Below are 25,610 nucleotides of genomic sequence, written 5' to 3'. Positions count from 1 at the left end.
TAACATGAATTGCATTGTAGGCACTGGCCTTAGTTTAAACTGTTTTTATTTATTTTTCTTATGACAGGTAAGAATGTGGAGTGCAAAAATTAAAATAAATGAGAGTGTGACTGAAAAAAAAAAAAAAAAAATCTCCTGGCAGCCACTACTTCTCCCGGGTACTGTAAAAACTCAGCCCCCGAGGAGCTCGCATTACAGCGAGTGTATAAAACAGCACTTGTCTTGAGAAAGGGTTCTGCTAAGACTGACAAATCATCGATTCGAGCATCAGAAACTGGGAGGGGTTGTTCTCATTTACCTGACTTCCTTTCCGAAATCCCTCCTCCCGCGTCTGTCTAAGCACCTCGTGCTTTAACCCGCGCTGGGCTCACTTGCATTCATTCCATTCACTCAAATGTAATAGACACAGCTGCTGAGAAGAAGAGGGGGAGAGAGAGAGAGAGAGAGAGAGAGAGAGAGAGAGAGAGAGAGAGAGAGAGAGAGAGAGAGAGAGAGAGAGAGAGAGAGAGAGAGAGAGAGAGAGAGAGAGAGAGAGAGAGAGAGAGAGAGAGAGAGAGAGAGAGAGAGAGATTAAGTCTGCGCGAGTTTTTGATCTGAGGACTTTTCCCTTATTGGATCCATCAAGGTGGGCAACAGCTAAACTGACTTCTCAACTTTTGATGGGAAACCAGACTCTTGGCAGGCTCTGCTAACTTTGGCGTCCTTGCAGGTACAAGTAGTAAGTTATTTGTTTGTTATGTGTAGGCTGCTTGTAAAACTGTAATTCATTCCCAATTTAAGTCAGCACCTGTAATATACTATATATATATATATATATATATATATATATATATATATATATATATATATATATATATATATATATATGTGTGTGTGTGTGTGTGTGTGTGTGTGTGTGTGTGTGTGTGTGTGTGTGTGTGTGTGTGTGTTCAGCTTTATATAACGACTGTAGGAATGTCCTTAGATTAACAACAACAACAACAACAACAACAACAACAACAACAAAACAACTCTTTAAAATCAAACAGCCGAGTCTGTATTCCTGTAAAGCACGACAGGAAGACGGTACCACGTACACCTGTTTTCTTTTTATTTGCAGCAGTGTTACGCACAGACAACCAGACCTGCCGCACAGTGCCCGTAATATTTAATCTACCGAGTTTTGTTTCGTTCATTTCAGCATTACAATAATGCATAGTAATACGTTGACTTTTTTTTTTTCGTTTTAGTGCAGTATATGGAGACAGGTTTAGCTATTTGTAAGTTGTTCATGAACGACTGTGTATTGTAGAACTTAACACCCGAGCTGTCAAAAAGGTCTTGCAGAAGTGACATGTGATTCGGGTAAGCCATGTCAAGGCTATGTTTACCAGTAAATAACAAGGCATTACAAACAAAGATAAGACTTCAGTATATACTCCCGGTCATTTTTTGCTGTGACGCAGTCAGTTTAGCCTTTTGATTTAAATTCTAAACGCGTGCAGGCATCCAGCATCCTGAGGTGTAGAAACAATACATAAAACCGCCTCTTTAGGGCAGTTTTAATACACTGATCCTGTTTTTTACTGTATTTGTTGACTTCAATCTATTTTACTTAGACTACATTCTTAATTGTTCATTGTTGTGTTAATGCATCGGTGAATGCTCACAGAAGTGAATGTGTTAGATGCACTGTGTTGTACTTTACACGCGTTTATTATTTGTGAAAGCCAGTTTGTAAAAGCGACTGCCGTATCGCATTCACCACCACTTTTGTTTTACTTTGCCCTGAATATAAACCCAAATGCCTGTTGCTTAACATATACAAAATGTATAGTGGAGATGCAGAACATTGAAACCGTATTTGCAGGGTGTTTAAAGCAATGTTGTCAATGTGTTTATCAGGCTGTTAAAATGTTTCTATGGAAAGCCTGATGCCAGCCAGATTGTTCTGAAATGGGTCTGTTTGTTCATAAATAAACAGGAATGATTCATATTTTCACATTTCTTTTGTCATGGAAATTGATTGATTAAATAGAATATTTGTATCTTTCTGAAATACAGGTTTTCTTTACTGATGCACAATATTTCAAATAATTAGCCACTATTTCCATCAGAATAGTAACAAATATAGAACCAACATGAACATATTTTAGTATGTAATAGCAAGATATTTTAAAGTATCACCATATTGCTAAATTGTTTTCATGTACTTTTTGTGTAGTGTCTAAAAAATAATTTTGTAAACGTGTATTTCAATTACTGTAGCTTCAGTATATATATATATATATATATATATATATATATATATATATATATATATATATATATATATTATATATATATATATATTAGTAATACCAAGTATGTAATACTAATACCAGATTTATTCATGACTTGGTACATATTCAGCCTTGTATGTGTTTGTGCCTGGAAAGACCACATAAGTATTCTGTGTAAGATAAAGATTGAATTAATGATTGCTGTTTGATAAAATGTAAGTAAAAGATGTGCAGTGTGTTTGTTTCTCTGAACATGTTATTACCGAGGAAATTGGTGGTCAGACTGATAATTCAAGATATTGAATAGAAGTTAAACTTCTATTTCCATCTGTCTAAAAAAAAAAAAAAAAAAAAAAAAAAAAAAAAAGCACACACACATCTGGACTTTTAGTTTGTACCCATACAGTTAAATGGACAGGATGTGGCAATATAATTCAAATGTAATATAAAAACACAACATGCATGCTACAGGAAAAATACTGGATGCAATATGCTCAATTGAAACACTTGTAGATCCCTGGACACTCTTCGTTTTCATTTACCTGACTCGGAAGTGAAACGAGCATTCTTTCTTTTTGAATTGTAGTGTATCAGTTAACTTAAACCAGATCTTCTTTCAATGATGATAAAGTTTGTGACAGTCTTTGTAAGGATTCAGAGTAATAGGGAGTACATGTGTCTGTTTTTAATCAAAGCATATACTTATACATATTTTTAGTATTGTAGTATATAAACAGCTTCTAAGTGTGGTTGTAAAATAAAACTGTTGTATTTGTATGGATTGTTTGAGTTGTATGTGGATCCCGAATAGGGGTACTCCATTATCGTAGTAGAAGGTGAGCTACAGTGTTGCAAGAAAAGTTCTCTGTTATGGACACTTCACAAAGTAAAAAGGAGTATACTGTACATGCTTATAGTGCTGGCTTGATGGGCTCAGATTTAGCCGCCTTCAGGGAATTATCATGTGTAAATTAATGGTGAATAACAGTCATTTACTGGCTTTGTTATTGCTGCAGGGTATTTTGCATGTAAGACTACTGACGTAAACCAGGTTTTTCTCAAGTAAGTGAAGTCACTAATGGGAAGTCAACCACTTACATATTGGTGGAGAAGTGTGGGTGGTAGTGTTTAAATTTACACCTTTTATATTAATAAGCATTTACTGGACCATTACTTAAAATTATAATATCAGTTAAAATGCTCAGGCGTAAAAGACGTTGAAGCTCAGAAAGATAGTTCAAATCGGATGTGTACAATCCTTCATATCACGGCTAATTTAAAATTATTTTTAAAGAGCTACGTGCTATTGGGATCAAGTTAATAGAGCAATTTGTTTTCAAGCAAGCTCACTTTAATGCATTGTTGTTAGTTTCCATGGAGAAATACATTGCACAGCAAAGACAGCTGGCAAATTTTATATTAATAATTTGTAGGAAAGTATGTCCTGTACATTTTTTTTTAAATTGATTATTAGAATATATTGTAATTTAGCTTCTTCTGGTTTTATTCTTCTAGATGTATGTTTCATCGTGTTATGGATGTTGTGCATTTTTAATAAAATATGTGTTCAGGGAATATTACCTTTTGGAAAAACCCAGGTTAACCATTATTTGCAACAGTAGTGACAGATGTTGGGTCACAAAGCTGCTTTTTAAGGGGTTTTTAAAGGCACCTCGCCAATACAGATGCAAATCGATATCCTGTGCCTTAAATAACTGCATTTATTATTATTTATTTCTTAGGAGACACCCTTATTCAGGGAAACTTACAGTTACTACAAAATATCACAGACAAAGTGCAGAGTGAAACAGAGCAAAGTGCTGTAGCATGTTCTCAGAAACACTGATGTACGTCTATATCTTTTACACAGGATTCTTGTGCTTTTTGAAAGGACAATAACCCTGATAATTAGACCAGTCATATATATATCTATATAAAAAAGAATATTCCATGTTTATAACAAGCTGTGTAATGTTCATATCAGACTGGAGATTTTGCCCTGGTATCACAACCAAAGTGTAGGCCGAAGAAAAAAATACAATGTGTAAAATTTCACTTGTTAGAAATCCTGTCAATTCTTGTAAGTGTTTTTATACTTCTAAGGCTATAGTAAGTTAAATGAATGTTAAGAATATTCTCAGTCTTACTGTACCCTTTCACAACAGATGATTAAAGCGTTAAATATGCATTTGGCAGGTGTGCAAATTATGAGAAGTGTTGTATTAATTGTATTAACCCATTTTCATTGGCATGACTTAACAAATGTATTGCAGCGTAGACTGTAACTTGTTAAGGCACCCATGCTGAGAAGCTGTTTGCAAGTATAGCCATTAATATCTTTAGACCAGTAACTAAAACTGTGTAGCTGCCTTATAATTGTCAGGCAGAGCTGTACTTTATGAGTGTGATGCTTTTAATTTGCTACATTTTACATAGACATTTTTAAATGGAAAATATCACATGATAATATTTGTAATATAGCATTTTGTTTCAAAAGAAGCCTGAAAATATACATGTTATTAAAGTAAAGTATTGGTAGATTGTGGTGCAGTGGTTAATAATTACAGGAAATCTCTATGTCCCTCTAACTAGGACAGTCTTTAAAAAGCATTTAATGAATGGGTACACATTAGCTGGCATTCGAATAGTCTGACAGTGCTAACCATTCATTTATTCTGGGACAGAAAATGCTTAAAACAATAGGAAATGTTTTCTTGCTTAAAGCTTTGCCATAGGCAAACACCTTCGGTGCGAGCAGTGTGTTAGATAAATCAGGGTCATTTAGCATCGTTTATCTTACTTTTCTTTTAAATATTCCATTCTGTTTCATGCCAGATTAATTACTTGTACAGTACCTGTCTTCACAGTGCTGTGTTGACAAGCCAAACATAAAAGATGCATCCATTCACAAGTGTTATTGCCTTCAGTAGCAGGAAGCCAGTCGCTGTTTTTACTGTGATGTGAACTTCAGTGATCACAGACTCCAATGATCGAGGTCTACCTCACGTTGAGCACTAATTGGCTCTTAATTCAGCAGCTTTATCTTCAAGGTAGAAGAAGTAGAAAGTGAAACAGAAAATCAGGTAAAGCAATGGGTAATGTTTTTACAGGTTAGGTGTCTGGGTGAATGAGCTGAATATAAAAGCTGCAGTCTTCAGGATTGTCACTGGCAGTCAAGAGATCTAAAACGCCAGGGCACTAAATATATATCCTGTACTAAATACTGTACTGTAAAAAAATACATTTAATAAAAGGAAGACAAAACACTCCTGCACAAAACCTCTGAGACCAATCAGTCTACATTCATTCTGATATTTGAGGGCTGTGTGAGGTGCAATAAGTGTCAGCTACAGTATAAGCAGATATGTTTGTTTGTTTGTTTTTTAATTTTTTGTTTGTAGATTCTATTGCAAAGAAACATCCTCCTGTCCAGTGTCTTTAATAAATTGTAGGCATAGAAAGTTATGGGGTCTGCCAGCAGTTGTATCTAATGCTAGCTACAACATTATTCAACAGCATCGTTAATCCCTTACTGTTGTAAATAGTTCAAGTATTTCAGCAATCTGAATTCAAAGCTAAGATAGAGGGAACACTTTGATTCCCAGCAATGCATCACACTTGTCCAAACTAGTTATTTTCAAGTCCCTATGATGAAATGTAATGTAAAGGATATTAAAAAAAGAACATTGGTATACATCTTTATGATTGCATTGTAAACTAAAAGCAAAGGTATTTAGTATGCACATAAAACACACACACACCTTTTATTTGTTGTTTTGTTTTTTTGGGGATTTTGCTATATTAAACCTACCTGTCATGTGGGTTACTATAGGTTTTACACTATAATAGTTCTTATTATAGGGATGAAGTGAGGTTTGTACAGAAGTTCTTTAATTTAGATTTATTTTATTTTTTTTTGTCTAGTGAATGACTGCGCGTTGCCATTCTGGCTATTGAGGGTTTCAGTAATCTGCCCCACTTAAGGGATGAGGTCTAATATCCCACCTGAAACCATTCCCACCACTCCCCTTGATAATTTACACTGAAGTGAAATAACAGCTCAGCACACAGAGGGAAATTATACCTGTGGTAACGGGAGAGTAAATACCTGTCTCCCTGCCAGAGCATGTGTTTATTTTCCTGTCGCCAGTAAATAAGGGCTGTGTCTCTCTTTTAATACCTACCTGTGATGTGATTCCTTTTTAAAAAAAGTTCTGTTATAGCTCCAAACGATGAACAAAAAAAAAAAAAAAAAAAAAACAATAAACAGTGATAAAGAATGGCATGCTGCAACCAGTTTTAAAGAGACAGCATATCTTTCTGTGCTGTTTGTGCATTCCTGGACTCCATGTCAAAAAACATAAGAACTAAAAACTACACACATACCTGAGAACATATATGTTCATACATGAAATGCCAGACATTTTTATTAAAGTTGAATTTACACTTTTCATTTAAAACAATTATGTATGCACAATTTGAAGATCTTACTGTTGAATGAAAGGAATATTTTAACCAAAAAAAAAAGTTATCAGTTTACCTACCAATGAATCACTGTGCTTTGCCTCCTTGTATTAACTCATTTGTATTTATTTATTTATTTATGTATTTTTCAGAAAGGTAAATTGCAGAAGCTTTTGTCATTTTATTTAAGTGTTACAGTTTGCATGAAACCTGAATTTCATTCGGGTGCTGTTACAAAGGTACCGGGGCTCCAAATAAGTTATTGTTTTGATGATTTTTCTAAACTTCTGATAATGGTACACAGCCTTTTATATCGGACTATTCCTTTTTGATTTGGTTAAAAACAAAACAAATGGTATGCTTGTCACCATCGCATCTGCGTAGGTTTATCCCAGTGTATTATTCTCATACACATATAGAACACAGGGCTTTGGTTTTATCCGAAAGAGGCATTACATCTTGGGCTGTACTGTGGGGAAGAGGTTCTAATTCCCACCCACATATTTATAATAAAATGATTTAAAACAGTGTCTTTTTTAAACATGACATTGATATTCATCTTTTATTATAGTTATCTGAAGTGAGTTAATGGCCAAAGGGAGCCCAGTATGATCCTATATTGTAACCCTTTGTACTGCTGTATAACTATCTAAAAGAAACATTCAAACAGCAGGTCTGTTTTGCAGTTAATTGGTTTCTCATATCCCAAATGATGTCACCAGTGCGCCTAAGTCAGTGATTTGAAGTATTGTTTTGGAGGATTTCTATCTAAAAGTTAAGCTTGTTCTGTAGACTGCCATAAAGGAATTGGCTAGTCACTTGAACTGCCAGCAATGTGCTGAGTGTGTACAGTCACAGCACTCCAATCCATGTATTATTACACAGATTCGCTGTGTGGCCGTAAGGAGGGGCACGCTTTAAACCTGGTTGTGAATCACTCATGTTGAGTCCCAAGGGTAAATGTTCAGTTGACAAATTCACTCTACTTTAAATGGGTATGTACCAAAACCATTTAGGAACAATATTTAGGGAATGTTAAATCCATTAGCTACCAGTGTACTTTAACACCTCTGAGGTGTATTGGGGTTTTTGTTTGGGGGGGAGGGGGGGTTTACCACCAGTTGCATTTATTACCAAGTATTGTAACTAGTATTTCCCCCCTTGCTAACAGCAATGAAATCCAAGGATTCTCAATGATAGATGAAAAAAAGGAAGGCGTGCTTGGATGCTTGGGTCTTAATGACCATACAAGCCCCTTTCATGTGTACTACATAGTATCAAAAAGTAAATAAAACCTGCGTGTGTGTGTGTGTGTGTGTGTGTGTGTGTGTGTGTATAATTTCATCTGTGAAGTCATAAACATACATTGATAAAGGTTTTCAGTTACTCGTTCTTATTTATAACATATATTTAATCAGAGTTGTGTTCCAAACTACAGTCTAGCCATGCAGAACACCATTTCAGTGAAAACAAATGATTTTCAAGTCAGCTACATTGCTGGTTTAAATAAACATAGAAACGCAAACCTTAGCTGTCCTGTGAGAACGACACATTACCCCCACGCACACAGGCACACACACACACTTGCACACACTGTGATGTATTTACTTTGTACCTTTGGGGCTCATTTTTATTTTGAGCCTGTGTTATTTTCTTTCTGTTACATTTACAAGTATGTACAACTTTCTCCTGGGCAAGACATTTTACACCAAGCTGTCCCAGGTGTTAATTTATGTATTCAAAATTTTTAAAACTATCAGAATAGTTTTCTTCTGAATTAACTGTCTCCTCTATGAACTCTTAATCTAAATAAAAAATACCATTTTAATTTTACTCAAAGCCCATCCATTCTAATCCATTGTTCTTTTTTGTATTTGTTTTTTCTGTAGAGGTTTCATATCTTGAAAGCACCCTCACACAGTGGTGTTTGGGAGGTATTGTTAGATTCCTACAACCCTGCTGAGTTTATTCACTACTGCCCCCATTTACATAAAGCTTAATAAGAATATTTTCCCACTGGCCATGTCATTGGTTACATCACCATGATAGCAATAGAGAAGAGTCAAATAGTGTCTGCAATTATTTTTCTAAAGCTGAAAAACCAATGGAATACAGGCCCCTGTCTCTTTAACATCTTGTTTAACTCTATTAATTGTTGATCTGTTGCAATCCACGAGGCAAACATTACAGCTCTGATTATTTCCTCGTGATTTTGCTCCTGTGTACCAGTGACAGAAAAGTAATTTTCAAGGCCCTCAAACTGAGATGTTTGTTGATTGTTATATGACTAATATATTTTATAATTTAATAAAATCGGGAGGAATAAGCACCAGGCTGGCTGATAAAGAAAGAATTTCCTTAGCACACACGCACAAACCTCATCTGTGATGAAGTAATTGGTTTTAAATCATTAATACTGATACGGTATTTACACTGAGGGTTAGCTAAATGAAAGTATCTTCCTGCGGGTTCACACATTTTAACAGCAAGACAAAAATTGGGAAACTTGCAAAACAATTAGGCTGGTACATCATCACCTTTTACATAAAAAGGGTTGCTTTAACCGCAAAAAGAGTGGTTGCATACATCTGCCAACGGTCTTGCTTTGTTCTTAATCCCCATCTTTTATAAAATTCCCCGCAATTACACCTCGCTTATAAACCATCACTGCACAACACTCTGTTATTCATTCTCATGTGTCTAGTAAGAATGTATGTGTGTGCATCTATGAAGAAAGAACATACTGTATAGTAAGTAACCTGTTAACAATTGTTTTAATTATTTTTTTTATCTAGATATTAACCATAAGTAACTGAAATTATGTTCTCAGGTATAATGCATAGTACTTAACAGCTGTATTAAATAAAACCGAAAAATGATTATGATTATTTTTAATAATTGTCCTTTTTCAAGAGAGTGCTAGTTGTTGTCAGATGTAAATTTCAGTAAGTTTCAATGACTTTTTTTTCTTCACTTTAATAAGGAATTTGAGCGGTTTAATAGAATACCATATAGCCAATTGGAAGAAAATTATGCCATGTAAAATATAATTTTATTTGCCTCGGCACTGTCGACAATTGTGAAGGAGTGGAACTCAACTAGCTAATGGAAATATTTTGGAAAAAATATTTAAACTACCACAGTATATTTGCAATCAATATATGTATAAAAATAATTAATTACAGTGCTTATGTGAAAAAAAAGAACATTATCATGTATTATCTGCCAGGCAAGGGAATGGCTGCTGTTAAATCGAAAACATTTTTAAGTATTTAAAAATCACAATAACATTGATTTTAATTGCCTTTAATTAAAACATTTAGCTTACCATACCTTACAGTATTATAACATTAAAGCTGCTGACAAAAGAGAGGTTTATTTTCGGATTAAACAATATATGCTTACATGACTATATTATTTACTTGTACTTTGCATTTTAGGTTTTCCAAAGTAAGACGTACATTAATGATCCTCAGTTGAATAAAGGTAAACACTGGTTGTAGTGACTGGCTGTACGTCATGCAGCCAAGGGGGTAAAAATACCCAACCCTAAGGATACAGGAGTTATTTTATTACCCACTACTAATAATAGCTTGATTTTTTTTTTTTTTAAATGTAATATTATTACTTAATTTGTTTTGTTTTAGTGTTAGTTTCTAGCATTCATAATACACTGTCATTAGTAATAAAAAAGCCAAAATGAATCATGTATTTGTTTGTTTGTTTTGCTGTGTTCTTGCACAGCAGTTGATGGAGGCAGTGATGGGGCTTATCAAGTACGATGCACAGTAGCTAAGACTGTAAGGCTGTCCTGTTGATTCAGCTGCTGTGACGTATTCACCCCTGTCCTGGGAGGTGTGGATAAAAAACCCAGAGACTGTCGGTGGATAGTCTTTGGGGAAAAAAATAAATAAATAAAAACGACCCGGTTAGTTGTCAATTTTTTCTATCTCTATTGCTCTCGTGAGTAAATTGTGTATTGAAACCTATTCAATCTGCACATTTTTACATTCAGAAACTCGTAATACTCTGTCAACACCTGTTCCTTTGATTTGTCTTATTTCCTCTTGTATGTTGTTGCTTACAATCTCTTTCAGTTTCTGAAAGAGATTGTTACAGCAAAGGATCTCAGCCCATATTCCCAGCTCAAACTGTAGGAGTCCCAGATCAAATGGCATCAGTACCAATCTGATGTGAATGGAAACGAACAGGGCATAATCGCTTTCAACTCAGCAGGCCGGAGAGAAACGAAACCTTCTTGCTATCGGCTGCAGTGACCTATGATCTTGAGGGCTGTTCCAGAATCTTGTTACCATCACTTCGGATCCCTCACCTCCACATCTACCTGCCAGTATAACCGTTCAAGCCTCAAATGTCTACTAGACCTAATATAATCATTTTAATAAAATTGTCTTTGACTTTCTGTAATTAGGATTAATATTTTTCTTACACAGTAATATTTTTTGTGACAGAACTAAAGCGGTATTGATGGCTTTACCCCATGCTGTTTGTGTTCAAAAACTGTTTAACTGCATGGAAAATGATTTGCAATAGCAATCCAAATAATCTTGTTAATGCACATTAGACAGAGCAAATGAAAAAACAAAAAAAACCTTTGCAACACCTGCATCGATATACATTCTCTATTATCAGAATAAAGCATACCACTTTAAAGCAAGGATCGCAGTGAAGGCTATGCAGCACATATTAAGATTATGGTATAAAATAATAACTTAGTCTTCAGTTTCATCACAAAACAAACGAGAAGCAATAACATTTTCTTAAAATAAAAGTGAGATACGAATGAAAAAGCAGGCTGCAAAGTATGTTTGAAAGAATGTTTCACTCATTCAACTTACTGTAAAAATTGATAGCACAAAGGGTTGATTAATTATACATATTTTTTTTCAAATCAATTAATGTAGGAGTTCAGTGACTAAACTAGTTTAAGGAAAAAAATATTAGATTTCATCAAGTAACAGTTTTTTTTGTGCATGTCTGTTATCCAAGATAATAAGTATATTGTCTTATGAGGGTGTTATACTGTAGTTCAGTCCTCTAATTGCACTATTGTGCCTGATACTTTTAAAGAGGTACTTTATATTATCTATATTTTCATAATATGTTATTGCTTACCTCTTCAACATTCTGTTATGTGTGTGCTTGATCATTCTGTATTTTTATAGCTAGGGGTGTAACAGTACACATCTCACGGTATAATACATATCACGATATGCAGGGCACGATACGATATGTATCACGCTACACCAAAAGCCCCTTTCACACTGACACTCCTACCCGGGTCACAGCCCTGTGTAGTGTGAAATCACTTACCTGGGTTGTACTCTGGTTAACCCGGGTCCCAGCGACCCACCTCAGGATGTGGGTCGAAATGCTTTGACCCGGGTTTAGTGAGACAAAATGCTTGACGGCCGTTCGTGAGCAGACGCAATAACAGACAGCCAGGCCTGCTTGAAGGTTTCCCTTCCACAAGGAACATTTCTGTTTATTCTGTTTAGCCATATTTGTGTTGCTTGACACACACCATGAGCCAGATTGCAGCAGGGATGAAGAAACATTTGCTCTAATCAACATTTGGGCCGACAGTTCAATCCAAAGAAGCTTGGATGGAAGCGTCTGTAACAAGCTGCTTCCGGGGCATTGATACCCGCATTGTGTGCTTGCCTGTGTCACCCAGGCCAACCCTGCTTTATCAAAAGCAGTGTGAAATCACATAGCCGACACGCATGACACCGGATCCTGCCTGGGTAGGTTCTGACCCGGGTAGATCATGCCAGTGTAAGTGTAGTTTAATTGTCTTGATTTGCTATGTGTGTGATACATAATAAGATCAAATGGTCATTTAATGATGGACCATTTTGATAAAATACCAAAATGAAATAAGATGGAGAGTATGAAACCATACCATCTCAAACACTTATTCTTCATTCAAGACCCACTTGGTGTTCTACAATGAGCTATGTTGTGCTTTTGGTCTTGTATCATGATACAATCGATACATACCTTTATTACAATATGTAAAGAAAGTATTATGATTCATCGATACACAATGAATCATTACACCCCACCGCAGAGTGGACATTACAGTGGCACATCCCCAGCGGTCTTTCTGTAATGTCAGAAACAGTCTTTTAAAAATGGTTGAAAAGTAATTTTGTTTTCTGGAATAGTTAGTAATCATGATATATAATTATAAATTTGACTGAGTGTTTTGAAGTCATGGAAGGTATACAATGAGCCATACATGAATCCCAGCAGAGAAACGATAGCGGTTATTAAACAAGTAAGAAAATAAATACAGAAGTCTAACACCAAAGCTGCTTTTTGTCCCAATAAAAGAATGAGAGGGGCACCTTCAATAAGTAGCCCTGTTGGTGACTGGATAATTGAGGTATTACTGAAATATTTAAACGTGGCACTTTGTTTCAACAAGAACATGATCACTATCATAAGAGAGTTTTTACCTCTTTGCTAAATGTCTAATTTTTGCTCCAGCTGTAATTAAAAGGGGTTATTTCCCTTAGCATTGTGTGGCATTTGTTTATCATCTGTGGTTTTTGTAAAGCTACACAAAGAATGTTTGTGGTATTATGCCCAAAGCAGGTATGTTTGTTGTTACAAAGACGAACAGATTCCAACATACCTGTTTTATACTTTGATAGGCACACTTCGAATATATTGCTGTATAATACATCATTGTACATGACAAACATTTACTCTTCTGTCGTCATTCACAGTAACCCACTAATATGATTCAGTATCTCTTACCTGTGCTGTATAGTGCAGTATTAATGTGTAACTGCTTTCTAAGTTCTGCAACACCTGCATTGAATGGGATTCAGACTAGCATGTACTCTGTTGGTTTGTTTTGCTTTTTACCTGAATAACACCCTAGTAAAGACGTTGCATTTTTAATTCAAATCTGCATGCTACTTCTCTAGTGAACAGTGGCAAACGAAACTTTTATAAAATTAAATGGTAAGAAATGCATTTCATTAGGGGCATCTAAATATCCATTTGTTTTCTATAGATTATGCTTTGAAAAACAGCATACATATATTTAACAGATATGTAAAAAGAAAACCTGTATTAGGGTTGTAATAAATGTGTTAGCGGGCAAGCCCTGGAGTAACATTGTTGGCAGTAATCTATTTTTTGTACTTGCTACTAGATAAATTCTTTGATGTTTTTCACTGTATGTTTAGGCTCACTTACAACAAATAAATGTATTTCATGACAACCTATATGTCAACTTTAGTTTCCCTTGTTTGTCTGTTAGTTATTCTGATACTTTGTCACTTGCCCTGCTTCTTAATGTAGATAGTGCCATTTTAAACTTTGTTTCAGTTCTGGGGTTGACTTGAATGTTACATTATAACACCTTTTGTAATGCAAAGACTCCATTTGCGGTCTGGTTTGACCAAGTTTGTGTTTTTGTGAGCAGAATGCTTACACAATTTGAATAATGATCCTTATTCTTGTAGTTTTACTCTCCGTCGTGTCACAAAGGATTTTGTTTGCAATTTAGTAAATTTTAAACTCTGCTCTGAGTTTGATGTTTTCTTTCCCTTTTTCTGTAAGCATGTGTTTACTAACTTGCATATCTCGACCCACTCTTTCTGTCTAATGCAGATTCCCCTGTACTGCCAGATTTAGTGGAAAGGCTAACTATATTTGTGTTTTTCTGAATTGTAGAGCAGCCTTTCAATAACCACAAGTTTTATTGCATGCTGGAATGGACAGTGTGCACACCTTAAGGCATCAGCAATTGCAGTCCCCTGATATTTAAATCTCAAGCTTACAGAAAATTTTCTGCTGTGTGGTTTCTGTCACATGTACCATATATTTTATTGGGTGTGGGATCCTTCCTGCTGTGTGTTTAGTAATTCGCCAGTTCCTTGTCTTTCCCCTCTGGATGTTGAACGCGTAGCCTGTGAGTGTAATTTATATTGTGGTAAGGCTCTGTAACTAGTTCTGAAATGTGATCTGTTCAGTGCAGTTAATAATCTCTGTTTCCCCTCTGCACTCTGTTCTGTTGCGTGTTGCTGGTGAATATTATCTATTGCCCGCTTGCAGAACCTGTTATTCTAATTCTCGTTCAGGCTGTTCTGAAGCGCGTGATAACTGTTTTGCTCCCACTCTGCCGTGTGACTTTGGTTTTTATTTCCTTTTTTTTTTTTTTTTTTTGATACGGTAAAGAAATGCAATATGCAACACTTTTCATGAGTTTTATTTTTACTTTTATTCCCTCTACCTTACTCCATCTTATTCTTTACCGTACGGTGTGTTGGCTATCGGTGATGCTACTGACGTACTACAGAATCCATAATGCAGATATACTAAAACTGTCCTATTCTGTGTTGCATGTTGCAAGGCTATGCTTAATAATTCCAATATTTGTAACACCCCTCCCTCTCTTCGTGTTTAATGTTCCTTGAGTGTCTTTGTATCTGTGTCCGTGTCTCTGTGTGTGTGTGTGTGTGTGTGTACTCTGTAACAAATGCAGAGCCGCCTCACTGTAATCAAGCTGATTAAAAATTCCTGCGCGCATAGCCGGAAATCGCACCCTCCTCTCGCTTTTCTTTGCACTTTTTAGTTTAATTTTCTGGTCCCTATTTCAGCAGGGCGTCGGATGCTGGAGAAGGTCTGGTTTGCGTGTTTCTCCATGCGCTTTAAACCCGGATCATTTCGGTGTTATTTTGTATTGAAATGAGGAGAAAGAGGAGAGGCAGTAGAAACAGCAGCGACAGGAGGAGTGATGAGTCAATACAACTAATATAATTTAATGGGGACAGAGAGAGAGGGAGAGGAAGAATGAGAAGCTCCGTCCGGGTACAAAATACATCGTAATACAGAGATTTGTCATTTATCGTAATGCAGGGATTTGTCATTTATCGTAATACAGGGATTTGTCATTTATCTCAAACACTATTGCACCGCTTTTTTTCGATTGGAAACTAAAACGCACTTTACCTGTTTGCGTATTGTTAAACGTGCATCGTAGAAGAACAAGAAGATAGATCTTTTTTCGGCTTTATATTTCTGGACAGAGAAGGAGAAACTAACGTACTCTTTGAAACCCTTCATTTAATATCGATCCGATAATTAGGTATCTTATTTACTTAATGTCGATCATTCCCTATTCAGTACGCACTGGATCTCTTCTTGCTGGATAGTGACAACTCCAGAGCGCACCTCTATGCACTTGTAACGTAATTTTACTTTTGCAGTCAGTTGTTATTTTTTTAAATTATTGTTATTATTTTACTTGTTTTAATGTGCTGCAAAATAGCGTCTCTGTCAATTACGGTTTTGCATATCCCCCTCTGGAATGTCAGTTTTTGCATTTCAACTGAGTTCCTATAGGTAGCCTATTTTGCCTTTCTTCTTTGGACAGTTGCCTTTCTTGCCCTTAGAGAGAGTGAATATTACCCGTATAAAGAAGCCGTGATGTACGCTGCTGTACAGACCTAGAAAGCATCGAACGTTCAAGTTTTCCGTTCCTTCAAATAACCCAAGGAAAGGAGGCGCTCTGTTTGCAGTGTTTATGCTTTCAAGTTTCGAAGTGGTAAGTTTCAGTTTGGTTTTGCTAATTTGACTTAGTTCAGCGGCACTGTTTCTGTTTCTAAATGCTACCCTGCTTCTTTGTCTTTTAAAAGGTCACCACAAAATCCTGACCTGGACGTCAACCAAATGTAGAATCTGGACTGCAGTTAGCCTAGTGCATGCGAATATTGGCCATTTATTCAGTACTCGGATTAACTTTTAACAGCAGTGTACATCCAACAAGATTATACAAAAGATATATATCTATATATATATATATATCATATATATATATATATATATATTATCTATATACTAATATATATTGATATATATATATATTGCTAATTTGTAATTGTATATATAATATTTGTAAAATAATGTTTTTTTTTTTGTTTGTTTGTTTTTTTAAGTACTTGCATGGGTGATAGTACAGTATTAGTACATAGAAAACGGCATAACGCACATGTGTTGATGTGATGTGTTAGTCCTTCGTTTTTTTTTTGTTGTATTTAATACAAATTAAATAAACAGCGTGCCATATTCCTGAACCTCACTTCTATTAAAGGAAACGGGGTAATATTGAATACAAATACTGTTTTAAAGTAAGCTCTGCATGGCTTTGAGAGAACGTTTTCTAAACTATAACATCAGGTTTACAACAGCCCAGAAATGCATTGAAGCGTTTGAGTATTGCCGGGTTTTGCAGATTCAGTAACTTGAGTGTACTTGCAGCTCACAAGCTTTTCACTATACATCCGGACTGCTGCCCCTGCCTGCAGAGTTTATAGACTTGCTATTCCTGTGGCCTTCTGGATTGTTTGCCAGCTCCGCTATGTAATGTTATACTGTACCTTTTTGACTGTGAGAGAGGCTCACTGTACTACACAGGTGGTTGAGATTTGGATTTAAATGACCGTTTTTTAAGAATAATAATTGGAGTTTTGAAGTTTGATGCGCTGGGGAGGCAAAATAAGCTGATCCCTGGAGCCAGCATTACACTTCAGTCATTAACACCAGGCAGAAGGATATCAACAACATCAGATGGAAAGAAACGCAAATGGATAGAGATGCAGATGGATCACATTAGTTTACTGTAAAGCTATGTCTTCCTTGGTGCTTATCTTGGCGAGAGCCGAGCTCAAATCAGCATGTAGTTTTAACATCTATCTACTCTCATGTAATGGAAATCTTAAATCTTGACCGTGCATGTTTGTTTTTTTCATTTTTAAGCTTTAAAGACCCTTTTCTAAAATTCACTTTATATTAGGGAATGGAAGTTTTCCTTACATTCTGTAGTCAGCACGCCACTTTGTACAGAGAGCTGCTGTTTTCTTTACCATTTAAGTGTACAAACTGGTAAATTGAGTAATCCTTGAACCAGAATATTTTGCAAGGTAATTATTTTTCATAAATCTGAAGCTTGTTTTGTTTCCACCAGGGAATGCATAGCGGGACAAGCATGCATAATATATAGTTTTAAAAGCAATTTCAATTAAAAAATCAGTCCTAGCAGCCAGGGACATGTGCATTGAAGTGAATACAGGTAATCCCATTTGCTGAATAACCTGTATAATGGTTTTACACTGTAAATGGTAATATGTAGACATTTATTATTGAAATGAGTCTAGATTGAAGATATTAACTGGTTTCATTTAAGCATTAAGTGCTGTACACTTTTTATTTGATTTTTATTCCTAGAGTTATCAAGGACAAGAAGATGCAATTTGCACCATATTATGTGAAAGTAAAACTTTTATTGAAACAAAAAAGTATCTAACAAATTCCTCAAAACGGTAATTATAAGGACTCAAAGTCAAGCCTTGATAAATATGTTTAGAAATCTTCAAATAAAGAACAACTTTGCTATTAAACCAGATTCTAAACTTCCCCCACACACTATCTTCAAGTGTGTGCATTTGCATAGACTTATTTATATGACCCTAAAGTGTCTTCCTGGGAGTGGGGTGTTTGTGGTGGAACATGGTGGTCTAAAATAAAGATAATACCTTTGTGCATAGTAATATAAAACTTCTAGGTAACAGATTGTTTCTGATTCTTCCCATATGTTATAAAGCACTACAGAGCTGTGTCTCTGCTTTCAATCCTTTCTACAAAGGACAAGATCAGACCATGCAGATGATGATCCCCTACAGTTCTGTATAAAGGGCTCCTCAGAGATCAGCTCAAAGAGTGTTTTTGTGCGAGTGTTCGTGTTATTAAAGTTCATACTATGGCTATGTTCTATGATTATAATACACTAGATGTACATGGTTTTCATGTCAAATAGTGCTGACAGAAGTTTTAAATACTCATTATCCAGCTCACAACTAATACTTGGCAATGGCAATATGTTAATGTAATTACCATCCAACCTACATCTTTGAGACTACCAAAACCTACAGCTTTGAGACTACCAAAACCTACAGCTTTGCAGAACTTACTTCTTAGTGCAAATTAGATTACTAGTTTGTTTGAATTCTAGTATAATACTCAGCTCATTTGGTGACGAAAATCTGAAAAATAATTGTATAATGTTTTTTGGTGTTTTCTTTAAAGCAACTTTGGTTACCTATGCTCACTGACTGGGTTTATTCACAATTAGATTTTCTGTCTTTATTGAAAAAAATACGTTATTCTTTTAGCTATTAAAGTGAGTATGTCATTTCCTTGTATTTGAGGAAAGGGAATTTCTGTTACCATTTTTCATTGTCTAATTCAGTCTCATTCTCATGCAGGTGATTTTAGAAGCTGGTGCTGAGGATGGATCAGCTCAGCGATTCCGGCCATGGAAAGGATAACTGTGAAATGCTCAACAACATTGGTGACCCCAAGGGGCCTCCGGCCAAGATAGCACGCCTGGAGCAGAATGGAAGCCCTCTAGGAAGAGGGAGATTGGGCAGCACTGGTGCCAAGCTCCCTGGAGTGTGTCTCAAGCCTGCCGGACACCTTTTAAAAACATGGCATAAGAAAGGTAACTCCTCACACGTTTTTCGGGGTTTTCTTTTGTTCATATGATAAGCTGCTCTGTTGTTCATGTGTGCTGTTTGGCAAGAAGAATGAAAATATATATATATAATAAATGAGTATATATATATATATATATATATATATATATATATATATATATATATATATATATATATATACACATATTTAATAATTCCATGTTACAAGAAATAAGTGGCATTTTTCAACTGAAGTTCTGTTTTTTTAACTAAAGTGAATGCAACTAATCTAATGCTGCAAGGAACATTAGATTAGTTGCATATGTCACTGAGAACCATTGATTAAACGTTATCTGTGCTGCTGTCGTCTCAAAAATCAGATGTTCGTATTTACTACAAATGACAAAAATATCTTGCGCTTATTTACTGTCATCAGAAGTTGCGCGTCAGTTTAAAAAAAAAAGAGCTGAGATTAATGTATTAAAAAAAACAGGATCACACAGCAGCTCTTGAGCCTCTGTTTAAAAGTGTGACACAAAAAAGTAAACAAACCAGTAACAAACCAGATTGTGCGTGCACACGCATAGTGATCTCTATGGAAGGCCTTACAGCGAACCATAATCTCATCGGACAGAAAAAAGGCAAGCACATCATTTTGAAATGCCTCGCTTAAACCGTACCCAACTTCCACAACATGTTTGTAGTGATTTTTATATAGATCGTGTATGTTACTTATTTTTTGTTATGACTTTGTTCTGTGGAATGTAATAAGTGAGAACCAAAACAGTGAGTTTTTCCCCTTAACAACGCTAGTTTCACGTATATTTTATTTGAAGTGTTTAAAGTTACATTTCAGTTTTGGTTTGCTTGTTCAGCTACAAAAAGGCACAAGTAAACCTCATGTTATTACTTTATGAAAACGTGTCTATGGCCACTGTTTACTGTGAAGAATCAGCAATGGCAAGGAAAGAAAAATAAATAAATTAATAAAATGCAGTGTCAACGTTATGTACTATTTATTTTGGAAATAAACAAAACGGTGTTTAACTTGAACTGCTATTTGGTATCATTTGTTTTGTAATTAATTCACAGGGTCCTACACAACTTTTTTTTTTTTTTTACTCCTAAGATATTTTTCTATTTTAACGTGTTACATATTGTAAGGTCTTCATGTAAAATAAAGGCACACACACACAGGGGCCACGTCCATGCCCCTTGCCCCTGCTACTGTTCTGTCTCTGCCTTCGTTCAGAGCAATATAATGGCTTTTATTAATTTTTTAAAAAAGAACAAATATCCGAACGAATATTTAAATTGAGCTTATATCCGAAAATTATATATATATATCTCATAAGAAAGTTTACCAACAAGAGGAGGTCATTCGGCCCTTTTTGCTCATTTGGTTGTTAGTAGCTTATTGATCCCAGAATCGCATCAAGCAGCTTCTTGAAGGATCCCAGGTTGTCAGCATCAATAACATTACTGGGGAGTTGGTTCCAGACTCCCACAATTCTCTGTGTAAAAAAGTGCCAGGTTGAAAAAGTCCCTTGGGTCGACATTATCAATACCTTTTAGAATTTTCAATTCTTTAATCAGATCGCCACGTAGTCTTCTTTGTTCAAGACTGAATAGATTCAATTTTTTTTTAGTCTGTCTGCATGTGACATGCCTTTTAAACAATTCTGGTCGCTTTTCTTTGCACTCTTTCTATAGCAGCAATATCGTTTTTGTAGCAAGGTGACCAGAACTGGACACAATATTATAGATGAGATATTACTAATGCATTGTACAGTTTTAACATTACTTCCCTTGATTTAAATTCAACACTTTTTACAATATATCCGAGCATTTTGTTGGCCTTTTTTATGGCTTCCCCACATTGTCTAGATGAAGACATTTTTGAGTCAACAAAAACTCCTAGGTCTTTTTCATAGATTCCTTCTTCAATTTCAATATCTCCCATATGGTATTTATAATGCACATTTTTATTGCCTGTATGCAGTACCTTACACTTTTCTCTATTAAATGTCGTTTGCCATGTGTCTGCCCAGTTCTGAATGCTGTCTAGATCATTTTGAATGACCTTTGCTGCTGCAAAAGCGTTTGCCACCCCTCCTGTTTTTAACAAGTTTGCTTACTATACCAGAGTCTAAGTCATTAATGTAGACTAGGAATAGCAGAGGACCTACTACTTATCCCTATGGTACTCCACTGGTAACCACGCTCCATTTTGAGGTTTCTCCTCAAATCAGTACTTTCCGTTTTCTACATGTTAACCACTCCCTAATCCATATGCATGCATTTTCTTGACTCCCTACTGCGTTCAGTTTGAGAACTAATCTTGTATGCAGGACTCTGTCAAAAGCTTTCTGGAAATCTAAATAAACCATGTCATATGCTTTGCAACTGTCCATTGTTGATGTTGCATCCTCAAAAAAAAATTAAGCAGGTTAGTGAAACACTATCTCTGTTTCCTAAAGCCGTGCTGACTATCTCCTAGGATACTGTTACCCTATAGGTAATTTCCATTTTGGATGTTATTATAGTTTCCATAAGTTTTCATATACTAGCAGTCAGGCTTATTGGTCTGTAGTTACCTGGTTCGGTTTTGTCTCTGTTTTTGTGGAACGTTAATACGTTTGCAATTCTCTAGTTTGTCAGCACAACCCCTGTGTCAAGAGACTGTTGCATGATCTTGGTTAGCAGCTTGTAAAGAACTTCTTTCATTTCTTTGAGTACTATTGGGAGGATCTTATCCATCCCTGGGTTTTTTTGCTTCCTAGCGCCTCCCTTGCATGCAACCTTTGAGAAGTTTCTGAAAGCATTTGTGAAGTTGGGAGCGAGGCAGCAGAATGTATTGTGAAGCTGAATAACATTTACCATACAATCCTTTATTTTTCCTCTGTTCCCTGAAAACAAAGCACATATTGATCCAGAAATGAACCTACACAGCAGTCCTTATAGTTAGATCTTTATCTATTAAAAACAAAAAAGCGACTCCTTCAGCAAATTCTTTGGCATCTGCTCACGATTACCCTATGCATTGATTGTTTGCCAGGAATGTGTGCATCTTAAGAAAGCCAGGATAGGAGCATTAAACATATAATTTATTACGGCTTCTCAAATAGAGTGCATTAATAATGTGCCACGATTCACTGGGGCTATATAAAAAAGCCTCCCTGACGCCTGCAAAGTTATAAGTTCCATAAATTCCTGAATAGGAGATTTCAGCTGTCTGGTATTATGTGATATTTGCAACTGTAATGCCAGGATAGTTTTAGACAAGGATTCTTCAGACTACTTCTGCTTCTTATGGCAAGCACACTGTTTACGCAAGCTCATAAACCCTATGCGAACGCTTTAACACTGCCTTTAGGTTTGAATCATGCTGTATTTTTAGCACTAAACGGTCACCAGTGCTCTCCTTCATCTTATATCAGAAGGTTATAAAGTTGCTGCACTGCAGGGGAGAGGAGAGGGGTTATGTATCAGGCGAGGGTGAAAAGCCTGCTGGGAGAAGGTCCATGTAAGATTATCCCCTTTTAATAGAAAGAATCAGGTGACAGCCTGTCAAGAGAATCAGTAGTGATATGTAGTCAAATGGTTGCTGATCCACGTAATGCATACACCTTTGCAGCATAACCTTTTAATTCAGGACCCTGGCCAGAAGGGAAAACTTGATTAATTGCTAGGCTGTGAATGAGCTTTGCCTTTACTTTATATGTACCTGTATTAGGAGCCAGATTATTATTATTATTATTATTATTATTGTTATTTTTTTTTCTATTAGCAAAACATTCCCAGCAAAAGCTACTGTACATTCATTCCAAGAAGCAATGTCTAGGAAGGATCAGAGGTTGTGTCATAGCTGCTATGTAATGACTGCAAATATGCTTCTCTTGTGATTGTTCTACTGTACTATTCTTACTGTAAAAGCTTCAGGGCTTCACTACAGGCTAAAGAAAATGAGGCCTATATTTGTAACTAATCGGGCTTGCTGTTGTGTCTGCCTGTACTGTTACTGGGACTTCAAATGTCAACATTTATTCCTAGCATTTCTTGTATTTTATTACTTTTTGTTAAGCAAGTAATATGTTCTTCTAAATATCATTTTGCTTTGAATGCTTTCACAATGTTATGCAAGTGAATACATCCTTGCAAGTTACTACGCCCTTGGCACATTTTTGAAAAGTAGATCCACAGAGCTTTTCTTGTGAAGAGGGCAACCCTGGAGCTGACATTTTGCAATGTAACCATTTTTCTTCATAGGAAACATGCTTCCAGTGTTTTGCGTGGTTGAGCATTACGAAAGCCCCATTGAATTTGATAGCAAAGAAGAACATGCAGAGTTTGTGCTTGTGAGAAAGGACATGCTCTTCAACCAGCTAATTGAAATGGCTTTGCTTTCTCTCGGATATTCCCACAGTTCTGCAGCACAGGCAAAAGGTAGGCATCAATTAACATTTATAATAATTATAGGTTGCAGTGGGTGTTTATTGCAAATCCACTTTCCTATGCAAATATATAGCGAGGTGCTACTTAATTAAAAGCAGAGCTACATTCTAACTGAGGTGGATGCTTTCTGTTCCTGGGTGAACCCTGAACAGATTTCATTCTATCTGGTTTCTAATAATACATGTTCCAGGTGGGACTGAAGGGGCTGGCTTTGAGTTTATGGTAATTATACCCCTGTAGTAGTGTGACTATTTTAAGGAGTTTAGCTCTACCTCTGGATGTATATTATTAAATATCTAAAGTGATCCCCCCCGCTCTGCTTTTGAGACTGTGTTAAAAACACAAAGAGAAAAACACCTTTTACAGTAAGATGATTCGTAGGTTGTTGTTGATTTGGAGGGTAAGTGTTTAAATCTATTGCAGGGACTTTTATTTGCCTTCCTACATAATATCTATCCAGAGTAAAACAAGTACTGTGTGTGTGTGTGTGTGTGTGTGTGTGTACATGCCTGCCCCTCCCACACTGCAGCATGTTTATTATTATTATTATTATTATTATTATTATGATTATTATATTTTACATTCAAATCCCTGTGAGTATAAAGCTGAAACCTTTATTATTTGTGTCTCTGCCTGTACCAGGCTTAATCCAGGTTGGCAAATGGAATCCAGTCCCACTCTCCTATGTGACAGATGCACCGGACGCCACGGTGGCAGACATGCTGCAGGATGTGTATCATGTGGTCACATTGAAAATTCAGTTACACAGGTTAGTTACAACACACCAGTCGAAGGGCATGTGTCGCTGTTTATCAGCTCTGCTGTGCTCAGGGTTTCAGCTTTCTTCAAACTCCCAGGCTGCTCAGTCCTTTAAGGTGTTCCAGATCATGTTCTGCCTACTGTATGTGTAGAGAAATCTGAGTATTAGCATTTTATAAGGTTTGTGTGTGTGTGTGTGTGTGTGTGAGTGTGATTACCTGTAGTTAACAACTCATTTTTAATGCATGTTTACTCTTAATAGCAAAATATTTATATTGGGGAGGTCTACAAAATCTACAAAAGCATTGTAAAAATGCATTTTTCAGAATTGTGATTTCTCTTTTTTTTTTTTTTTTTTTTTTATGGCCATAACATGATTCCCTAATAAAATGCATTTTGAACCCTTACAAGCTCTTGTAACTGATCTTTCAAAACTAGGAACTGTTTCAGCAGGTATGTGAATCATGCAGCCAAAGCAATTACATTGTTACCACTGGCACTGTTTTTAGTAAAACGTAATTTCTAGCCTTCCAGTTTGAAGACAAAACTAAGCAACAACACCTTAAATTGTTTCACCAAGCACATCAGAGCAAGAAGGTAGAAGTAACATGAAATAATAGTCGCCACATGCAGCTGATGTATAATTCATGCATCAATACAGCAGATGTGTTGTATAAAGTAATTAACTAATCAGAACAATCAGGAGACTGAGAGCAATCTCCAGATGCATCTGCTTGATGCGCCAAATGAAATCTGTCTGTTTTAAAGGAATGTTTGCAGCAGGATGCAGCGTTGTATTAACCCTATTTTTAATCTGTCCCCTTCTCTATACAGTTGCCCTAAACTGGAAGACTTGCCTCCTGAACAGTGGACACATTCCACAGTAAGAAATGCCCTCAAGGAGTTACTGAAAGACATGAACCAGAGCTCATTGGCTAAAGAATGTCCCCTGTCACAGGTGCTGGAGCTTTAAACAAACCCAACAAACCAAAACAACACACTAACAGCAACTGCAGTGTCCCTTTTCAAATGCCAAATGCCTGATAAAATATAAAGTACTTTTCTGGAACAAATGAAGGCAATAAATAGGACTGGAACAAATGAAGGAATAAATAGGACAAATCGCTTCGTAGGTATCTGGTTTCCAATAATTATT

The 25,610-nt window shown here is 36.0% G+C and overlaps 1 protein-coding gene across 6 annotated transcripts in view; it reads left to right on the top strand.

Annotated features, from left to right (window-relative positions):
- The first annotated feature begins 532 nt into the window (after positions 1–532).
- Positions 533–25,610, top strand: part of LOC121315133 (DNA-binding protein SATB1-like) — a 56,705-nt gene continuing 31,627 nt past the window's right edge. For 3 of the 6 annotated variants that reach the window (XM_041249081.1, XM_041249079.1, XM_041249076.1), the window contains exons 1-5: positions 533–709; positions 19,031–19,266; positions 23,510–23,686; positions 24,338–24,464; positions 25,289–25,412. In XM_041249081.1, the coding sequence (XP_041105015.1) occupies positions 19,056–19,266; positions 23,510–23,686; positions 24,338–24,464; positions 25,289–25,412 (639 nt within the window). In that variant the 5' untranslated portion in view covers positions 533–709; positions 19,031–19,055. Of the gene's footprint in view, positions 719–15,343; positions 16,315–19,030; positions 19,267–23,509; positions 23,687–24,337; positions 24,465–25,288; positions 25,413–25,610 lie in introns of those variants that run through there. The other 3 variants (XM_041249080.1, XM_041249078.1, XM_041249077.1) reach the window with 3 other exon arrangements.

Source organism: Polyodon spathula, chromosome 4, assembly GCF_017654505.1.
Source record: "Polyodon spathula isolate WHYD16114869_AA chromosome 4, ASM1765450v1, whole genome shotgun sequence".
In the NCBI taxonomy this organism is placed as follows: Eukaryota; Metazoa; Chordata; class Actinopteri; order Acipenseriformes; family Polyodontidae; genus Polyodon; species Polyodon spathula.
This window is presented reverse-complemented; position numbering and strand designations above follow the sequence as displayed.